Source organism: Mastigoproctus giganteus, chromosome 2 (genome assembly GCF_048544385.1).
Source record: "Mastigoproctus giganteus isolate SK-2022 chromosome 2, ASM4854438v1, whole genome shotgun sequence".
NCBI classification, from domain to species: Eukaryota; Metazoa; Arthropoda; class Arachnida; order Uropygi; family Thelyphonidae; genus Mastigoproctus; species Mastigoproctus giganteus.
The window spans coordinates 216,309,838-216,333,159 of NC_143576.1; the positions used below are offsets into that span (position 1 = coordinate 216,309,838).

The 23,322-nt window shown below is 36.4% G+C and overlaps 1 protein-coding gene across 1 annotated transcript in view; it reads left to right on the forward strand.

The window, feature by feature from the left end:
- Window positions 1-23,322, forward strand: part of LOC150090085 (uncharacterized) — a 460,543-nt gene that overhangs the window by 210,742 nt on the left and 226,479 nt on the right. Inside the window, exons 8-9 of the mRNA XM_090389755.1 lie at window positions 7,166-7,469; window positions 15,475-15,566. Coding sequence (XP_090245881.1) covers window positions 7,166-7,469; window positions 15,475-15,566 — 396 coding nt within the window. The remainder of the gene's footprint in view (window positions 1-7,165; window positions 7,470-15,474; window positions 15,567-23,322) is intronic.

The following is a 23,322-nucleotide window of genomic DNA, read 5'->3' on the forward strand; positions in this document are numbered from 1 at the left end:
TTTAACATGGAACTCTACATATTGGAGCAGTGTGGCATTAAGGGCAAGTTCCTGCTATGGTAAAGGGATCGTTTAGTGTAAGAACAAAGTGGTAAACAATGGACACATATTAGTTGCATACCATTGCATTGGTGAATACCGAAATCTCTCTGTTTATTTTTAATTTACGATTGAGTGTTATTATTTTGTTTTCTTTCATTGTTCCAGACAAAACAAATTGATTTTTACAGTATGCCCTTGAAAGGTTCATCTTTTAGTTGAAAGAGATGTAGCAGTTGACAGACCTAGAACCATGTCCATTGATGGTCGAATTGATACACCATCAGAAAATAAATGTATAGAAAATAGCATTTGTTATTGGTAGTATGGCAGAATTGAACTTTACCATTAGTTGAAGCATAGATTGCAAGAAAGCAAGCTTATACGGCATCAGACAAAAAAAAAACCCTCTCCCCCCATTTCACCCACCCAGTCACTCCAAATGTTTGTCTAGTTCAGCCTTAAATTTATTTAAGGTATCAACTTCCATAGCAACAGATGGAAGTCTCTTTGAGCAAACAACTACCCGCTCGCAGACATTTAGAATTTTCTGTTGTTAACATCAGTTGATCCCACTGTATAGAATTTAAAAACTGTAGTAGTTAGTAGTAGTAGTGGCATGTGATGCAAGAAAGCAAGTGTATGAGCTTATGCAGCATCAGCCAAAAAAAAAAAAAAAAAATCACACCATTCCCTCCAAATGCCTGTTCAGTTCCTCCTTAAATTTATTCAACCTATAAACTTCCACAACGATAGATGGAAGTTTGTTCTAGCAATTAACCACCCGCTGGCTAAAGGCGAATTTCCTCACATCTATTCTACATCTGTCCTTTCTTAATTTGAATTTATGCCCCCTTAGGTTCGTAATCTGAACAAGTGGAAGGATCCCATCAGAATTCAGCATGCTCAACCCATTCAAGGCCTTATACACCTCAATCAGATCACTGCGCAGGTGCCTAGTCTCCAGCCACTGCAATTTGCAGAACTTAAGCCTCTTGGTAAGAGGGTCCCTTCATTCCCTTTCACCAGTCTTGTTGCTCTTCTCTGTATATGCTCAAGCAAATCTACATCCTTCCTAAAATGAGGCCTCCAGACCTGTACACAGTACTCAAGGCATGGCCTGACCATTGCCTTATACAGAGGGACAATCACCTCCTTTTCCCTGCTAGTAAAATTCCTATATATCATTGAAAAACCCCATGACCTGCCCTGGCAGCCTGTCTGCATTGCTCAGAACACTGCATATCTGACTGCACAATTACTCCCAGTTCTTTTTCATTTTCTACCACCTTAAGTGTAATACCACACAGTTGGTACATTTCTCTGGGGGTTACTTCTACCCATATGCAGTACTTTGCATTTGTCAAGGTTAAACTTCAGTCGCCACTTTTTAGCCCATCTGCCCAAATTATCTAGATCCTGTTGCCATTACTGTCGTTAACAACGCTGCCAACCTTTGTATCATCTGCAAACTTTGACATTAAGCCTGGTATACCTTCATCAATATCATTGATGATGGTATAACATCAATGATATACCTTCATTCACTGTCTGAGACCACTGTAGTCACATTTACAAAAGCAAAACTCTTCCTTTTACCCTTGATGGGAGTTACATCTTTAAGAAAATACGACATCCGTAAACTGCGATCACTATCACCTAGTGGTTACTTTATTTGCAAATTCTTAATGCATGAAGAATTACTGCTGATAATCAGATCAAGATTATTACTCCTTCTGGTTGCCCCTCGAACATGTTGCTGTAGAAAACATTCATCCAATAAATCCACAAAACTCTTGCTAGTGTGCGAGTGACCAATCCACAAGTTCCAGTCAATATCTGGAAAGTTAAAATCCCCCATTACTACTCAGTCTGATTTATTGGCCCGCTGTATTTCTCTGCACAATTGTTTGTTGTACTCATCAGAGTCATTAGGCCTATAACACACTCCTACTCTCATTTTCCCTTTCCCACTGCTTATGTCACACCAAACTGACTCAAAATTGAACTGTCCACCAATCTCAACTGGATGCACTTTCTTAGATTTTGTGTTTCTTAACTAACAGCATAATCCATTCTTCCTGTCTTTCCTTTTCATTCACATTGTACTCCCCAAATTCCAATTCTGTACTGCTTATATCTGTGTGACACCATGTCTCTGATATCCCAATAATATCTGCCTTTGATGTCTTGACCAGCACTTCAAATTCATCAAATTTATTTACTATACTTCTAGCATTGATGTACATGCAAGTATACATGCATCTGTTCTTACTTTTAGCTACCCACAAAGCCCACTAATACTAACATAGCCCAGGTATTTACTTGTTCCATGATTACTCCCAGCAGTCTTTAAAATCTCCCAGCACCTTTCCAGGTTCCTTCTGATTCTAATAGAAGCAGTGCAAAAATCAGTTTTGCCTCTTCCTCCAGCTACTGTTAATTTTTTAGTCTGTGAATCCTCCGAAGCAGATTTCTGACCTACCTGACACTGCCTCAATAGCATTAGCAAATATTCTTGCACCTTTTCTATTTAAGTGTATCTCATCCCTGTAGAAGCAGTCTCTCCTGTTAGTATGCCCAGACCATGCTGAAATATATTCTACTCCATGAGCCTTGCATGATCTCTCTAGGCCCGAATTGATTGACAAAGCTCTCATCATATACTCCCTCCTATCGTGTCTTGGGACAATTGCAGACACTTTCAAATTTAATCATAGCTCGTGACTTTTTTTCAACATTGACCTGTGCTTATTAAGTAAATCTGCAGATCTCTTACTCTTAAGGTCATTAGTGCCAACATGTACAAAAATATCACCTTTTGTGCCGTTAAAAGTTGATACATAATGAACCTTTGTCTCTGGTAGACATACCCTGGTACTGTTCCACCTATCCTTTTTGCATAATATATTTCCCATCTCCCTTACAATAGAGTCGCCGACAATAACTAGCCCCTGAGGGACCAGTGCATTCTGCCTTGGAGATTGCCAGTGTGTTGCCTGATGCTCAGGAGTGAGCTATGGCATTGATTTGGGCAGCTGAGAGCTTGATGGGTCCCCCCTCATTAATTTCTTTGAGTACATGTACCCTACACCTCAAACTCTCATAGATGCCCAACAGAATGCTGAGTTGGTGTCTAATTTCTTCAGACATCTCTGCGCACACAAAGACATCCTCCTTGGCTAGATCATGTCCTGTTCCAGAAAGTCCACAAATATTTCACATTTTACACATTTTTTTTTTTTTAGGCTGTGATGCGTTGGAGAATTGCCCCTTCAGGTTCTCCCCTGAGCCACAGCACTCCCGCTACTTTGTGCTCATTGCTTTGCTGCCCCAGTCTGGATAATGATTCTGTTTAAGTACAATTTAATTAACAATGAAATTTAATAAGATTAATAAATTTTATTGATTAATTGATAATACTGTACTACACTAACAGATTCCTAATGCAATGTTACGTATTGCACTATCAAGTTTGGGGTATATGTTACACTATTCTGCATTGATCTAATATAATATAACAATGGCAACAGGTTTCCAACGGTACAAGGCTCTACAAATACTAAGTATTAACTTACAAAATCACTATCTAAATTCAAAATAAACTAAGGAATGTGACTAGGACTATAATGCTACTTCTAGAAAATAAATTAATATGAAAATTAAGGCAATACAATGGCAAAAATATAGCTAAGACTTATCTGTTTGCCAGAACTGAAAATCGACTCCTGCATGTGGGTACTCTTGTTTCCCAACTTTAGCAGTATTGGGATGAAAAGTGCATAAATTTTAGGAAATATTGCTCTGCAGCGTTATTGGGAAAGAATCTGTTATTTACTCTAAGGGCAGTTGACTTTTTTAATCTTGCTTTGGGAATTGTTACAATGATTTCATCCTTTTTATAGTAAGTTTGTTTTTTTTAATTTGTTACCCACTATTCTTAATAAAAGTAGTTCTTAATTTAATGTTCAATTTCAACGGGATAGCTCTTAGGTTTAGAGGAAGTTAAAATTTAATTTAATCTGTAATATTTTATAAAAACAAAAACTTTTTACAGTTTTTTTTTAATTATCCGATTTGAAAAGTTAGCTATTCTGTTTTTAACGTTTTTAAATATAATACTTCTGAAATATTAACTCAGTGTGATGGCACCGAAAATGTTGCAAAAATGGTGACAAGTCACCTGACAGGCATCCAACTTATTTTTTAATTTTAGAAAAGTATTTTGGGTTTTTTAAATTCTGTTTAAACAGTGTCAATATTTCATATTTCCTTATTGGATTTCAGCACCAACTGTGTGGTACTATACTCAGAGTAATGGAGAATGAAAAGACCTTGAGAGTAATTGCACAGTCAGATATGAAGTTTTCTGAGCAGTGCAGACAGGCTGCAAGAGTAGTTCATGGGGTCTTGTCAATGATATACAGGAATTTTGCTGGCAGGGATAAGGAGGTGATTATCCCTTTGTATAAGGCAATGGTCAGGCCACACTTTGAGTACTGTGTACAGATCTGGAGTCTTCATTTTAAGAGGGATGTAGAGTTGCTAGGATGAGTACAGAGAAGGGCAACAAGAACTGGTGAGGGGAACAGAGGGGTACACTTACCAGGAAAAGGTTAAATTCTGAAAATTGCAGCATCTGGAGACTAGGCACCTGCAAGGTGATCTGATTGAGGTGTATAAGGCTTTGAATGGCTTGAGCAGGCTCAAGCCATTTAAGGATTTGATTCTTCCTCTTGCTCAGATTTCAAACCTGAGGGGACATAAATTCAAATTGAGGAAAGACAGTTGCAGAATAGATGTGTGGAAATTTGCCTTTAGTAGCCAGCGGGTAGTTAATTGCTGGTACAAACTTCTATCTGTCGTCATGGAAGTTGATAGTTGAAATAAATTTAAGGAAGAACTAGACAATTTTAGAGTGAATTGATGGGAAGGTGTTTTTTTTTTTTGACTGATGCTGTATACACTTACTTTCTTGCATCACTTGCCTCTGCTAATACTTATTAAGTTAAATTAAAAATTTTAAAACGTGATTTGTTTTACACCTTTTATTTAAAAAAAAGATTCTGTTGAAAATCGCAAAAAAAAAAAAATATATATATATATATATATATATATATGTCTGTCTCTTCCATTTTCCAATTTAAAAGACCATTAAGTGTGCAAAATTACAAACATGTGCATATGTGTATATAAATATTATCAAATAATTAAAAAAAGAAAAAAAAAAGTTATATATTCAGTACTATTAATTACTTCATTTTCAGGTTTATTTCAAATTTGGGTGATTCATAGCACGTGAAATTTTAAACTAACTTATCTTGCTTCCTGCAGATAGTGACCATCTTGAGAGAACACTGGGTTTTGTTTTCACCTCCTTATTGTCTGCATTGGGTTGTGCAGATGGTAGTTATAATTACCATCCTCCCTACACTAGGTTGAAAAGGTCTGTGTTTGAATCCCATCAATGACAGGAAAACTTTTATAGGCTTTTTCCCCTCCAGCAGAGTTAGCTGGTCTCAGGCAGTGATAGTATGGTCCCCTCTCCCTAGAAACTTGGGTTTTTCATTCAGCAAAACAGGCTGACAGCAGCAAGTCAGAGATGTTTTATGGACGATAATGCACATGGTTAGGTGAGGTTGTCCTTGGGTGGTCCTAATATGACACCACCCCATCTTTATTAAAAGTTTGAAAAATTTGAAAAACAATAATAAATATTACAAAAACAACTGGGGTAAGACTGTAGATATTTATTGAACTAGTGGGAAAAGAAAAACAAGTAACCTGAAACTATAAACAAATACAAGCATCAATGCTTGTCTAGTATCAAGTCGTTCTTCAAGCAAACAATGCAGAAATTCTTGCAGCAATTTCTGTATGAAAATATGTAAGAAATCGTTTCAGAAATTATTGCAGTAAAAGTTTGACTATATTTAGAAAGGTATAAAAAAGTTCAGATTTTTAATAATTGATTAGCGGCAAACACAAAACGTTATCTTTGAGGGTGTCTGCTACTGGTTAATTGCTGCATATACAGAATTTGTTAATAGCTCATTTTCTTTGAAGCAGTGTTTACAGTTCATCAGGCTTTTGTTGTTTATATCTGATGGAGATTATAATTCATTTCGGTTGAATGTTTAAATTTTTTTTTTTTTCTTTGTTGCTGGCATTCAATTTTCTAAATTTGATTCAGTGTAGATACACTCAACTGAATTATTCAGGTGAGAACATTAGAGCTTTAAATATAATTTACTAGAGTGGTAGTAGTGTCTTGTACATGTTCTTTTGTTTTTTCCTTGCTGTTATTTTAAATGTGCTTCTGTATTTATTTTAAAATTATTTTATCCAGTATTTATTATGTGTAACTCATTAGCAGTCATGTCCAACCTTGCAGCATCAGCATACACATAATTGAACACCTCACAAGTCCCCAAAATCCAAATCATATAGAACATGCATTTATGAATGCCTGATTATTAATTTTTTTTTTTTTTTTTTTAACCACAACTCTTAAATGGCACTGTTATGCTAAATGTCTTATTCATAATGCTAATTGTTATTTAAAAAAATAAAACTGTAATATAACTTAATATTTTTGATTTTTATATGCTAAATTTAGGTACTAAACAGATATTTCTGCTTAAATTTTTTTATACCTGGTCAAATACATTGTAGGATATCCTTTTCAAAAAACAACCCAGTAAATTAATTTTGTATTTCTCAAAACTTAAGCAGAAATATCTGGTAGTTTCCTAAAATGACATTCATATAGCTCTGGCATTTATCAGTATACCCATTTAAAATTTTTGCCTGCCAATAATTATATAAATATTGTAATTCAAAATGTATTCATAGTAGCAATAATTATATATATATATAAAAAAAAACACCATAATTTGACATCTTGCACACTCATACACGTTAAATATCACATATTTTTAGAGTATTATATAAAAATCAGTAAATGTTTTGTATATCCATCAGCAGCAGCCTTTCTCCGTTAAGTTAATATGTTTTGAATTTTCACATGATTGTGCTACTCTTTAAACAGTGATAAAGAATGACCCACTCTTAATTAATCTTTTTTGTATTGATTCTTTAAATTGCATCTTATTCTCTGTTTTAGGCCCTCACTGGTATCATCATGGAAGAAGATGTTCGAATTGTAGCTCTGGTTATTCGCAATCAAATTGCTTCTCTAATGAGAGAAAGGCAACAATACTTGCTTCATCAACAGCAGCAGAATGCTCAGGCTCAGGCTCAGCTGCATCAAGATCATATTCAAATGATTCCACAATCGTCACAAGTACAGGATGGACCAACATTTTCTTCGCAGCCACTTCAAATTCAGCCAGATAACCAAGGAAATATGGATATTGCACCTATTCAAAGCATACAACCAAATGTAACAACTGAATGCAGTCAACCAAGTAAGTATGATTTTTTATTTTGACGAAATGTATGTGTAAATTTGTCTTATTTCATATTCAGGTGTATTATAAATCGACTGTTTGTTACTTTATTCAATGCCATGAGAACATGGAATATATTCTCATGGCGAATAAAGATAAATGCATGTTTGGAAGTGATTCTGCTATGCTAGAGGTCACAATCAGTGAGAATTTGTAAATATGTTCAAAACCTATCATTGAATGTATCAATTTCTCTGTATGCATGTGAGTTGCCAGAAAAATTCAAGGGAAGAGGTCAGTGTTGGCAAAAGAATTCAGTAGTCTGCAGACTATTAAATTTTTTCAATTTCTCTGTTCGCAGAGTTTCTGATGAGGCAACAGTGGCAGCTCTGCTTGGAAGGTTTGCACTTAACCCAAACAGACTTATTCAACTGATGTCCACAGAAATTATGGAAACCATAAACACAGTTACTATAATGAAAATGACATGGACAATTGTGCAATCTGACAGGAAGTTCTCTGTGCATTGTAGATAGGCTGCTATAACAGCTCATGAGGTTCTATCAGTCATATAGAGGAACTTTGCCAGCTGGTCAAATAGGTAATTATTTCATTGCATAGGTGCTAACTCTTCATATATATATATGATGGAGACTACTTAAGTCTAAAAAAATATAACATGTTTGCTTTGTGTATTGTATGTATATGGCACAAAAATATGGTTCTGCTGTTTTTGTCTGGAAGGACAAAAACAGCAGGCATTGCTAATGAAATTGGACAGAAGGAAAGAAGAGGTGTGATGAATTCTGATAACAAATGAAAAAACAGTGCATTCACTGGAAATTTTTATATGCCGAAAATGATTGAGTTTATTGAAACTAAATGGAAAGAAAACTTTACAAAACACTTTCCAATAACCCAACCATTTAAAGACCAGGTTGACATTTTGAAATTTTGTGGATATAGTTGTCAAATCTAAAGTACTGAGCCAACAGTTACCACCCTCCATGTGGCATTTCAGAAACTGATTAAGGGAATTAGTTATTTCACATGCATGTCTTTCTCTCAAGAAATTAGACGTATGATAGTTTTGAAAAAATGTGCACTTTTTTGATTACTGATACAGATAATCACAGTGATTCCAAGCTTATATCCCACTGTTGTGACTTTTCCTAATAATAATAAAAAAAATGTGAAATTGTAAATTTTGGAAGGATGCGCAATACTCTACAGGGTGGAGTATTGGCATTGTCAGACACTTTCTTCTGTAAAGGGCTATATGCCTTCCTCTGAAAGTGGATGAATATTTATGGAGCCACTGTCTAGAAAGAAGTGGAAAATGAACAAAAAAAAAAAACAGATTGGAACAGTTTCTATCCATAGATGCCTTTGGTGTGAAAAAAAAATATTGAAGTGTGTGTATACATATATGTGTACACATTGGCTGTCTCATTGGATAAATGGACTAGACTGATAAAACAGTGGCAATCTCTAATTGGTACTGAGTGACATTGACCTATGTCTGAATTTAATTTATGATCCAAAAGTTTTGGAAAATGAAAAGTTAATGAACTCCTCAAGAAAAAGAACTGAATCAAACTTCTGATACAAGCAATCCAAGACACTAAACAATCTGATAACTAGGCAGGTTACCATGACGTGTGGAAAAGCTGTTCATCTTTCTTTCTTCGGGCTTGAATTATTTTGCTTGTTCCTTTTAAATGTTATGGCATAATTTTTTTTTTTTTTTTTTTAATTTGAACATAGTTCTTCAATCAAAAATGATCCACATACTGAAGTCATTGCACTTTGTAGGAGTGATGAGGAATATGTTTAAGAATATAATGTGTAAATTTGTTATACTGATAGTTGTTAATTCTTTTACTTCTCTTTTGGAAGTTGGCTACCATAGCAGAATAAATAAGAAGAGACTGACTTATTCATGAGCAGCTCTACTACCAAGGCTGTGAATTGTTTAAAACAAGGGGAGAAGATTCTATTTTTTTTGTTCGGTGAGGAAGTACTTTATTGGCTACATATGACTACGTGGTGCACCAGTTCCCCCTGCAAAATAGGCTAATCTCATTGCCCTTCTCTGCACTTGTTCGAGCAGCTCTACATCTTAACTAAAATGAGGCCCCCAGGTCAGGCCACACCTTCAATATTCAAGGTGTGGCCTGATCATAGCTTTATACAAGGGGATATCACCTCTTTATCCCTGCCTGCACTGCTCAGAAAAGTTCATATCTAACTGCACAATTACCACCAAGTCTTTTTCATTCTCCACTACACTCAGTGTAGTGTTGGTATGTTACTCTGTGGTTACTGCTACCCACATGCAGTATTTTGCATTTGTCAATGTTAAACTTCAGTTACCGCCTCTCAGCCCATCTGCTCAACTTTTCTAGATCCAATTGCAGTAGTGTACCATCCTTACTGTCATTAACAACCCTACCAACCTTCGTATTGTCTGCTAACTTGGATATTAAGCCTGATATACCTTCATCAATATCATTGATAAATACAGAAAACAACAATGGGGTCCAACATGGACCCCTGGAGAATTCCACTAATAATATTAGTCCACGAAGAACAGTGTCCATTGATTGCCACTGTCTTCTCTCAATCAACCACCCTTTTATCCATTTTACCAACTTGCCCTTAATGCCATACTGCTCCAACTTGTACAATAGTTTTCCATATGCAACAGAATTAAGAGCTTTCCTAAAATCTAAGTATATGCTATCAAAATTATTTTTTCCATCCAGTTTATTTGTGACCACATCACAGTATCCAATCAAATTAGTCAGACAAGACTTTCCCTTAACAAAGCCATGCTGTGTTTGAACTATAACTGCAGTCTTGTATGGATGATCCTGCAATGCTTCTTTAACCAGTGACTCCATTATTTTTAATGGAACAGAAGTTAAACTAACAGTTCTGTAATTATGTGTCATCTTTCGATCCCCCTTTGTGAATTGGGAATACATTTGTACATCTCCAGTCCTTGGGGACCTCCTCTGGGACCAAGGGCGCCCTCATAATCATGGCTAAGGGCTTGCTTACTTTCTTTGCTGCCTCCTTTAATATAACTGGTTAGATCCCATCCACCCCCACATACCTTCCTTATGTTTAACTTCAGCAATTTCTCCTCCACTTTGCTCTCAGTTATTACAAAATCATATAACTCTCTGTTAGAGTCTGATAAGGTTCAGGCCTCCACTTCCCTACAGAATTCCTTATGTGTGAATGTAGGTGCAAAATACTCATTCAGTTTGTCAGCTACCCAAGCAGAATAATCAACAATTGACCCCTCTATATCTGATTCATCCCCTTCCTTCTAGAGTTGACATAAGTAAAGAAGTCTTTACTGTTTTTCTTTGCATCCTTTGCCAAGATTTTTCGTAATCTGCCTTTGCTTGCCTAACCTCCTTTGTGACTTGATTACAGACTATCTTATATCTACCATAGGCATCTGTGTCTCGTGATAATTTATATGCGTCCCGTGCATTTTTCGAGTATCAAGAACAGTATTTCTTAGTTGATATGAAAAGCCTAGTAGCTTCCAAGATTAATTCGTTGAAGGCTTCCCATTTAGAATTCGCTGTTGTTAACATCATTAAATCCCACTGTATAGAATTTAAAAACTGGCTGAGACCACTGTAGTTGCCTTTATGAAAGGAAAACCCTTCCCTTTACTCCTGATGTTCTCATATTTGAGTAAATCCCACATCAGTATATTGTGATCACTGCCACCTAGTTGTTGCTTTATCTGCAGATTCCTAATGCCTAAATAATCACTGCTGATTTATTTATTTTTTTGGAAGAAGTTTATCAGTGTACCATTGAAGATAAAGAAATAGGTATTAACTGTACCAATTTCAGTATGAGAGACCACCAACAAAATAAAGAACTGATGTATGGTGGTCCATGGTTGGGGAAACTGACAGGGAAGCTTGAATTATAACATATTTTCCCAACTTATGCTTGGCATTTTTCCCAGTTTCTCATAAGGATGCTGTGTGTGGAGGGGGACAGCAAGGTTCGAAAAACAAAAACACAGTTCAGATATCTTTCTGATGAAACTTCAGAAATGTTCCTGACAGCCAAATCTAGACAGCAGCCCATTGTTTTATATAAAACCCAACATTTCTAAATGGGAGAAACTCTCGATTATTATCTTGAAACAATGATAATCAGCATACTCTACTACTAGTAAAAAAAAACCTATGGCTCTTTCTGAATATAACATGTATGTTGTTAGTGAAATTTAATTTATTGCAAAAGTGTGGATAAAAGAATTACCTGCTTTCTTTTGTTCTGAAAGTCAAAGGGCTCTACCATTGTATGAAGCAATGGTTAGGCCATATCTTGAATGCTGCAAACAGGTTTGGAAATTGCATTTCAGGAAGAATGTAGATCTGGTGGAAGAAGTTCAGACAAGAGCAACAAGATTAGTTTGTTTGGTTGAAGATAATAAAGCACTCAAAACTTATGTTAGTTTATTTTTTAAAAAAATAAAAACAAAAATGGCATTGTGGATAGTGACTGGCACTATTGCGAATCAGTGCAAATTGGATTCGCACAAAATGAGAGCTATCTCTATATAAATCAAAATTATTTTTTGTATCCAGTTCCTTTGCAACCACATCATAGTATCCAATCAAATTGGTCAGACAAGACTTCCCCTTCAATGTAAATTGCAGGGTCACCTAGAGGCTTGCAGTCTTGTCTAGGTGATCCTGCAATGTACACTGAAGAGAAATCAGTGTAGAAATGAAACTTCTTCAGACATCGAATGTGTGTGATGCTGATCGGTACATGAAATTCCCTGAATTGGCATTGGATTTTCAGCAAGACAATCCAGGTTTCAGAATGATGGTTTTTTTACTTGTCCAAAAGTCTTAACCAGATTAGCCCATCTATGAAGCAAAGTGGTAGCCATGTTATGAACTTTGAATGTCCTAAAATTTGGCACATTCTCCTTGGACTGGAGAATGTACCTTAATTATTAGTATTAATAGTGGCAAAATGATTTTTTTTAAATGTTTTCCAATATTCTTCAATAAGGTTTAGCAGGGGTAATGACAGTAATCAGTTACAGGGATAAGGAAGTGATTATTCCATTGTAGGCAATGGTTATGCCAGACCTTGAGTACTACTTACACTTTTGGAGGCCTCATTCTAGGAAGGATGTGGATCTGTTAGAACAAGTGCAAAAAAGGGCAACAAGATTGGTTAGGGGAACAAAAATGGTGGTCTTACCAAGAAAGCCTCAGTTCTGCAAATTGTGGCATCTGGAGATCTGTGAGAAAATCTGACTGAGGTGTTTAAGGCTTTGAATGGATTGAGCAAACTCAGTGCTGATGGGATTCTTCCTTTGCTCATACTTCACATAGGAGTGGACGTAAGTTCAAATTGAGGAAGGATGATTGCAGGATTAATGTGGAAATTTGCCTTCAGCCAGTTCCAGGTGGTGGTTGATTGTTCAGGACAAACTCCCATCTGTTGTTGTGGAAGTGTGTAATTTGAATAAATTGAAGGAAGAACTAGACAATCAACTGGTGCAATACCACCATTTTTCTTATTGGAGGCTTGAAGTGGTGGAATTTATGTCTAGTCTCCAGAGCAAAAGCTCTGGTAAACCCTCCCCATCCCTTCTATCATGCAGTATGATTGATGTCTTTTGAGGTTTTAATGGATATCATGGAAAGATACAATCTTCCTTACATCGCAAGGGTACAGCTCTAAAACGGTGTTTGCAGGCTGGCCGCTAGTTAGTACACCAGACCAAACCTATTGGTAACTCTGTAGGAGGCTTCCGGATCAGCTCGTGTATAATCTCGCTGCCTCTACTCTACTCGAGATAGTGACTGGAGGGAGTCCGAGTAGTGTGTATGTGTGAGGCATTGTCCAGGCCATGTTATATCAAGGATCTGGGTATATTCTTACCATGTGTATGCCATATCTAAAAATTTCATTACTTCATAGCCAGGTGGGCAGGAGCAGCAGTGCGTAGCACACGCTTTTTGATTAGACCGGGGTTTGAGCCCGTGACCACCAAATACGGAACACGCGGAAAGGTCAGGGAATAACCACCACATATCCACGGAGCAACATGGTCTTAGTTGCTAATGCTCCTAAAAGCCAAATAACAACAACTCCACTTTTCTTACTATTGAATATACCCCGAATTGTCAAATTAATAGAGTAAACTTATCTGCAAAAAGATCTAAACCTCACAAACACTTCCTAGTCCATTTTACAAATATACGTGGTCTCAGTTCTAATCTCAATGATGTCCATTTCCACTTGCAGTCTGCCAAACCCCATGTACTTTTTCTGACAGAATCTCAGTTATCTGTTGATTCAACTGCTCATCTCAGTTGCCCAAATTATTCGCGATATGATTCCTTTCGTCTCAAAGGTGGTACTTGTGTATATGTCCCTTCCGATATTCCCTGTCAGAGACTTGGTAATTTGGAATCTCCTCTTTTCGACCTTCTCTGGCTTAAAATCTCTCTACCTCCTTCTGTCAAATTCTCTACCATTTTTCCAACTCCACTAATCACTTGGAGCTCTTTGATTTCCTCTCTTTGCAACTTGGCTTTCTCCAGTCCAACTTTCCTAACAGTGAGGTAATTTTCCTTGGTGATTTTAATGTTCACAACTCCAGCTGGCTTCCCTTTTCTAGTCACACCAACCCAGCTGGTCGAGATGCTGAAGCTTTTGCAATTACTAATGACTTCACACAGATTGTTCATTTACCTACCAGAATACTGGACAATCCTAACCATACAGCCAACACGCTTGATCTTTTTCTTACAAACAACCCTTCTAAGTACAAGGTCGAACTGGGTGGTCCTTTAAGCACCTCAAATCACAACTTGGTGATTGTCTCTTTTCCAGTAGATCCTTTATCTCATGGCTATTCCCAACCTCGTGTTGTTTGGCATTACAAGAATGCAAAATGGGATGACCTGCGAGATTTCTTTTCTTCTGTTCCTTGGTCGGACTACTGTTTCAAAACTTCTGATGTCAACTTTTGCTCAGATCGTGTCAGTGAAATTATTCTTATCAGAATGGAATCCTTTATTCCACACTCCTTTACCTTGGTTTTCCAATAAATGTGCTAAGGCTGTTCAAGAGAAAAATGTTGCATATCGTAATTGGCTTGTTTCCAGTTCTTCAGTTTCATTTTCTACCTACACCAAAGCACACAACAATTGTAAAGCAGTTACTAATCATTCCAAACTAGATTTTGGACTGCTTTTTTTTGGAATTAATATGATTTAAGCTATGTACATTTTAGTGTGGCTTTGCTCTTGTATGTATTTCACAGTAAGTTCTTGTTTTATCATGTAAAAATTATTAAAATAATATTTTGATCTAATATGCTACAAAATATGAACAAAATTATAATAATAATATGTTGTGAGCAGTAGAATAGCCTTCATGAATTTTAACATTTATTCTGAGTGTTTGTACTTATATAAAAAAAGCTGAATGTTAAATTATTCAGGGAACAAATTTCTGTTATACCACTGAAATAAATTTCAACAGTTGATAATAAATCTGAAACTTGGATTGTTAATTTTACATATTTCTAAATTATATGCACACTGTGTAAATATAATAAAGACAGTTAAATTTAGTGGACTATATATAGAATTTTTTCTTCTTCAAATACATTTAATTATAAAATGTGTACATCTAAGTTAAGCGTATAAGAATTATATCTTTTTGCATGAACTACTACAAGACAAGAAAATCATGTTATTCTAGTCTGTTAACTCTTTTGCAATATATGACATCTGCTGTCACACATCAGTAACCTCTAATGAGATGCTACAATGAAAGAAAAAGGAAAGTTTCTGTAAGGCTTTTAGAAGTGAAACACCTACATGAGTGTGTGTTGTTGAAGAATGCAATTAGGTTACGGTATTAATATTTTATTGAAACATGGGTATGCATATTTGTGTCTTCTAAATGAAATTTGATCTCAGAGTAAATTCTCTTGCAGCTGATGGATCTCCTGAAAATACTTTTCAAGGTGTACAACCAGAGTCAAAACTTCAGTCAAATTATTCTCAACAGTTGTACTTCCCTTCACCTGTAAGTATCTGTTAGTTATGATATGTATCTTTTCTAAAATAAAGAGAAAAAAAGTTTGATGAGGAAGTGGAATTTTTTAATTCTGTATTAGATTAAGGCTGTCCATATATGAGATGAATTCATAAATGACTCATTTTATTATTAGTAGCTAGAAAACTGCAGTTAATGTTTTTCTTGGAATAATTTGGATAACCTTTGCCCTTTCAATTGTGATACATAAAATTACATGCATAAGACTTTATAGTTAAGCCCCATATTGTCTTAATTTCATTCTGCTGTACTTAGTACTGAATTTTTAATTATGTATAAAATGTTACTTTTCTTCCATTATTAGAGTATGGTGATGAATAATGTGGAGTTATTCTTGTCAAAATGTAAATATATAAAGAAGAAAGTTTAACTCATGCCTCTGGTTGTGCTTGAATCAAAATTTGTTATTAAAGAGGTGGGGTGGTATGGGAGGGATCCTCCCAGAATAAAAATTTTAAAAATTTTAAATGTTGATTGTAACATCAAAAAAAGTTATCAGAACTCTTGTTTTTCATAAGAAGTGTTAATAAATATTTCTATATAAAATTACATAAATATGTTAGTTAAGGTAGGTAAAGAGATTGTTTATAGATGTGAAAGAAAATATCTTTTTTTTTTTTATTATTATTTATTTACATATGACACTTTTCATTAAAAATTTCTGATGAAAAATATGAGTTTCGCATTAGCATTAGTAGAGGCATATGATACAAGAAAGCAAGCTTATGCAGCATCAGCCAAAAAAAAAAAAAAAAAAAACCCTGCTCCCATTTCACCCCTCCATTCATTCCAAATACCTATCCAGCTCAGCCTTAAATTTATTTAGGCTACCAACTTCCACAACAAAAGATGGAAGTCTGTTCCACCAGTCAACTATCCGCTGGCTAAAGGTAAACTTCCGCACATCTATCCTACAACTGTCTTTCCTCAATTTGAATTTATGCCCTCTCTGGTGATTATTCTGAGCAAGAGGAAGAATCCCATCAGCATTAAGCATGCTCAAACCATTCAAGGCTTTATACACCTCAATCAGATCACCTCACAGGTGCCTAGTCTCCAGACACTGTAATCTGCAAAACGTAAGCCTTTCTTCGTAAGAGCAACCATTCATTCCATTCACTAATCTTGTTGCCATTCTCTGTACTCATTCCAACAACTCTATATCCTCCTTAAAATGAGGCCTCCAGACCTGTATACAGTACTCAAGGTGTGGCCTGACCATTGCCTTATACAAGGTGATAATCACCTGCTTATCCCTGCTAGAAAAATTCCTTTATATCTTTGACAATACACCATAAGCTACTCTTGCAGACCATCTACACTGATCAGAAAACTTCATATCTGCCTGCACAATTACCGCCAGGTCCTTTTCATTCTCTACCACTATCAGCGTAGTACGACAGAGTTGATACATTACTGTGGGGTTACTGCTTCCCATATGCAGTACTTTATATTTGTCAATGTTAAACTTCAGTTGCCACCTCTCAGCACACCTGCTCAACTTTTCTCGATTCTGTTGCAGCAGCGTACTGGCATTAGTGTCCGTAACAATCCTGCCAACTTTAGTATTGTCTGCAAACTTGGACATTAAGCCTAATATACCACCATCAGTATTATTTATAAATACAGAAACCAACAATGGACCCAACACTGAACGCTGAGGGACTCCACTAATAACATTATTCCACGAAGAGCAGTGTCCATTGATGTCCACTCTCTGTCTTCTCCCACTCAACCATCCCTTTATCCATAGCAGCAATTTGCCTCCAGTGCTACACTGCTCCAAGTTGTGCAGCAGTCTTCCATGTGCAATAGTATCAAAAGCCTTTCTAAGAACCAAATATATGATATCAAAGTTACTCCCTGCATCCAGTTCCTTTGTGACCACGTCATAGTATCCACTCAAATTGGTCAGACAAGACTTTCCTTTAACCCATGCTGTGTCTGAATTATTACTGCCGTCTTGTCTAGATGATCCTGCAATGCATCTTTAACCAGTGACTCCGTTATTTTCCATACAATGGAAGTTAAACTAATTGGTCTATAATTGCTTGTGTCACAATTAGATCCCCCTTTGTAAATCGGGATACATTTTGCACATTTCCAGTCAGTGGGGACTTCCCCTGATTTCAAGGATGCTCTTATAATTATGGCTAAGGGTTTGCTTACTTCCTTTCTCACCTCCTTTAATACAACTGATATGTTCCATCCACTCCAGGTGCCTTTCTTATGTTTATTTTCAACAATTTCTCCTCCACTTTCCTCTCAGTTATTACAGAATCATCTAGCTCACTGCCAGAGTGTAATTCACCTCTGGCATTCCCTCCCTGAATAACTTCTCATGTGTGAATGTAGGTGCAAAATATTCATTTAGTTTGTTACCACCTGAGCAGGATCATCAACGGTTGAACCATCAATATCTGTTCGACCAATTTGATTCATCCCTTTCCTTCCAGATTTACATAGGTAAAGAACTCTTTGCTGTTTTTCTTTGCATCCTTTGCCAAAGATATTTCATAATCTGCCTTTGCCTGCCTAATCTCTTTTGTGACTTGGTTACAGACCAGCTTATATCTATTATAGGCTTCCATGTCACCCGTTAATTTATATGTATCCCATGCATTTTTCTTCTCTGCCACATGTCTCATTAGTTCATCTGACATCCATTTAGGCCTAAACCTTGAACAATATTTCTTAGTTGGTATTTAAAGCCTAGTAGCTTCCAAGATTAATTATTTGAATGCCTCCCATTTTGAATTTTCTGTTGGTAACATCATCAGTTGGTCCCACCGTGTAGAATTTTAACACCGTCTCAGACCATCGTAGTCACCTTTATGAAAGCAATAACCCTTCCCTTTACCCCTAATGGTAGTTACCTCTTTGAGTAAATCCCACTTCAGCACAATGTGATCACTGCCACCTAGTGGTTCATTTACCTGCAGATTCTTAATGCATGAAGAATCACTACTGATAATCAGATCAAGAGTATTACTCCCTCTAGTTGCCTCCCGAACATGCTGATGTAGAAAACAATCATCCAATAAATCCACAAAAGCCTTGCTAGCGTGTGAGTGACCAACCCACAAATTTCAGTCAATATCTGGGAAATTAAAATCCCCCATTAAAAGACTCTCTGATTTACTGGCCCACTATTTCCCTGTACAGTTTCTTATTATACTCATCAGAGTCATTAGGCCTATAACATACTCCTACTCTCAATTTTTATCTTCCATTGCTTATGTCACACCAAACTGAATCGACACTGCACTGTCCAGCAATGTTGACTGGCTGCACTTCCTTGGATTTTATGTGTTTCTTAACTAATAGCATAACCCCTCCTCCCTTCCTATCCTGTCTATCCTCCTTGTACACATTGCACTCCCCAAATTCCAGTTCTGCATTCCTTATATCTGTGTGACACCACATCTCTGATATCCCAACAATATCTGCCTTTGATGTTTTGACCAACATCTCGAATTCATCAAATTTATTTACCAAACTCCTAGCATTTGTGTAACCAAGTATACACGCACCTGTTCCTATTCGTAGATATCTTAACACAACCCACGTGTTTACTTGTACCGCAATGACTCCCAGCAGTCTCTGAAATATCCTGCATCTTGTTTTCCAGGCTGCTGCTGGCAATCATTCCAATAGAAGCAGTGCAAGAATCACTTTCACCCCTGCCAGCCGCTACTGTTAATCTATTAGTCCATGTATTCCCCCCAAGCTAGCAGTTTTGCGACCCATCTGACACTGACTCGATAGTATCAGCACTTGACTTGTAAGTGAACGTCACATTTTTTCTACCTCCATATATATTTCTCCTCCTTTATCATCTCCTTCAGAATTTATAAGGATGGCACTGAAAAAATCTGCAAAATAGCCAGATTGAAAATCTTAGCTAACTATTACTGATCCCCTTAAATGGAACAGATTTGCTCATGTGGTGTCTGCACACTTTGTTTTAATTAAAAGAAAAGAAAAGAAAAACAAAATTTTTTTTATTGAACAATCTATATTAATTGTGATTTAGTAAATTCAATTACAAAATATTAAACAAAAATGAATAATAAGGACTGTTTTTACCCTGTATTTTAGGATTTTAAGGTTACTCATTTTTAAGCTTTCGCTATTCCTTTCTAGTTACTCATTCCTTGACTTGAAACTCAGTTACAACTTGAACAGCTATGTTTTTATCAGCTGTTTGTGTTCAGCTGCTGAAACCAAAGTTCTATGGAAACATTTACAAATACCAAGCAAAAAATTAATTTCTTATAATTCATTGTATATCAAAATGGAAACAGAAAATACTGTATAATCATTTAGAAAATATTGGTGGACAAAGGTTTTTTTTTGTTAGTTGTTGGCACATCGGCTTCTGTGGCCATTATGCACCTCCCAAAGTTTTTGCATTTTACTCTGATCCAAGCCCGAGGCGGGATTCGAACCCGCGACCTTTGGGTTGCCAGGCAGGCACTTTACCCACCTGGCTAGCCCGGTCGGCTAGGACAAAGGTATGTGGAAGGATTTGATTTTATTTCCAAATTTAAAAAAATAACAAGTAATAAAAATTTTTCATGTTAGCACTGAAGGCTAACTGAAAAATTGTTATAAATATAAAATATTTCTAAAAGATATAACACTGACTTGAAGTAAAGTACTAACATCATTAGTGCGTGGTGGGTGTGTGTGACACCCCAAGAACTTTGAATGCTTTTAATTTTCTCAAAAGCATAAATATGTCTAATCAGACATAGTAACAATAAACAGAGACTGTTTTTGTCTATCTGCTTAACATTAGGCCAATTTTATGCATCACTTTTAAGAAGTATTTCACTTTGAAAAGCCTGGGATGTCTGAAATCCCACCACACATTTGTGGTGGGGTTTCACACTTGGTATATCCACCGCAGGAGTGAGGCTTCCTTAGCCTTGTTAGTTTTTCCAATACATGCTACTCAGATGTCATTAATCTTATAGTAGTCTGACTATTCTTTTCTCTTTCCAGCTGGTTCAAATGTGCTTTCAATTGTAAATGTGTATGCAAAATACGTGTTTAATTTATCTGCAGTTTTGGCTGACTTGCCTAGGATTTCACCATTTTGATTTACCATCTTCTTTTTTATATTCACATATCAGAAGATCTCCTTATTAGCTCTTGTTTGCTAGTGATTTCTCATTCAGCTTTTGCTTTTTTTTTTTAAATCTGATATCTAGCCCTGTTACATATTCGCTTATACATAGCAGTTCATGTGAAAATCTGTATTGCTCCATGCTTTCTTCTTTAGCTGTATAAAGTATTAACTCTCTTATTATCCACTTTGGCATCCTCCTTTTTGTGATATTTAACCACTATAACAAATGTATTTGTGGCTTCTTGATAATTTTCACAGTGGGTGTGAAATTGCAACTACAGTTGACAAAGCCTGTGAAGCCCTTCAACCTGCTGTAGTCTCTCCCCCCCCCCTTTACATTTTATTATCAGAATTTTCTTGTGAATTATTCATTTTATGATAGTGTGGTTGATATCTGCTAATGGCTCCTGCACTATTATACCTTTGATAATACTTGGATTCTTAGTGTGAGGACCAAGTAAAGGTTATTTGGGTTCCCTAGTGGTTTCTCTGGCTGGTTGAAAATCATTCATCTGCTTCCAAAAACTGATTCCTCTTGTTATATTATTTAACCACAAATTCCAGTCAGTAAGGAGTAAGTTAAAGTCATTTAGTATTAGTAATGGCCACATGGTACAAGAAAGCCTATGGCTTATGCTACACCAGCCAAAAAAACAAAAAAAAAAAAAAAAAAAACGGAATAAAACAATGATTAAAAAAATAAAATAATAATAATTAATAAAAGAAAAGAAAATTAAACCTCTCATCCTATGCGCTTCCCTCACCCAAAGGTACTATCCATATGAACTTTGAATTTCCTCAAACTGTCAGCCTCTACCACCCATGAAGGCAACTTATTCCAGTATTTTATAACTCGCTGGCTAAAATAAAACTTCCTGCAGTCCAATCTAAACATTTCCCCCCGTAACTTGAATTTATGTCCCCTAGTTCTAGCATCATTTATAATCTTGAAAATTTCGTCCTCATTCATTTTACTGATGCCTCTCTCAGCCTTAAACACCTCAATCAAATCTCCTCTAAGGTGTCTAGTTTCCAAACTCTGCAACCCACATATTCGAAATCTTTCTTCATAAGGAAGCCCTTTTGCCGATCTCACCAGGCGAGTTACCTGTCTTTGCACCCTTTCAAGAAGCTCGATGTCTTTCTTTAGGTGCGGTCTCCATACTTGAACATAGTATTCCAAGTGTGGTCTAACATAAGCCTTATATAATAGGATTATCATGTCTCTATCTCTACATGCAAAAGTTCGATAGACCATCGATAGGACACCATTGGCCTTCCTTACAACCTGTTTACAATGCTCAGAGAATTTCATGTCTGACTGTATCGTAACACCCAAGTCCCTTTCCTCCAGTACTGGATTTAGTTGAACTTCACCAAGTGAATAAATTATTTTGGGATTACTGTTTCCCAGGTGTAATACCTTGCACTTTGTTGGATTAAAGCATAGCTGCCATTTTTCTGACCATTCCTGAAGTCTATCTAGGTCTCTCTGAAGAAGCTCAGCTTGGCAGGGATCATTAACCACTCTACCAATTTTAACATTATCTGCAAATTTAGACATCACACCCTCTGTCCCTTCATCGATGTCGTTTATGAAAATTAAAAACAACAGTGGTCCTAATACTGATCCTTGGGGAAACCCCACTTCTTACATCAACCCAATCTGAGGAATAGCCATTTATCGCAACCCTCTGCCCTGAAGCCATCCTGATATCCATCTAAGCATTTTCCCAGTGATTCCAACCTGTTCCAGCTTATAAAGTAACCGCTCGTGTAGGACTGAGTCAAAAGCTTTGCTGAAATCTAAATAATGTCGAAGTTATTCCCTAAATCCATCTTGTGAGTAACCCTTTCAAAATAGCGAACCAGATTTGTTAAACATGATTTTCCCTTTACAAAACCATGCTGAGCATCCTTGAGAATTTCAGTTCTATCAAAATGATCCTGAATTCCACCCATAATCCTTGCCTCCATGATTTTCCCTACCACAGAAGTCAGACTGACAGGTCGATAATTTCCCAATTCACTCTTAGAGCCACCCTTATGTATGGGGGATACATTGGCACTTTTCCAATCCAACGGAATCTCCCCAGAGTCTAGTGATGCTCGCATAATTAGCCTCAATGGGTCAATGCACTCACTTGCCACCTCCCTTAAGATTATAGGGTATATTCCATCAACTCCAGGAGCCTTACTGGCCTGTAGGCTCGAAAGTTTTTTCATTAAATAATCTTGCGAAATTTCAATATCAGTAATTACATATTTTTCAACTTTGCTCCCACAATTTCCTATTGGCACAAAAGGTTTTTCATTTGTAAATATTGATGCAAAATAACTGTTGATTTCATCTGCAGCGGCAGCTGGTGTATTTAATACTATCCCTTTCGAATACTATCCCTTTCCCTCACGTAAAGGTCCGATCTGGTTTGTCCTGCTCTTCTTGGCATTTATATATGTGAAGAATTCCTTATTCCCCCCCCCCCCCCATTTGCTCTGTTTGCTAGTGATTTCTCATAAACTGCCTTTGCCTGTTGAACCTTTTCTGTGGCTCTATTACAGATCATCTTGTAGCTGTTATAGGTTTCA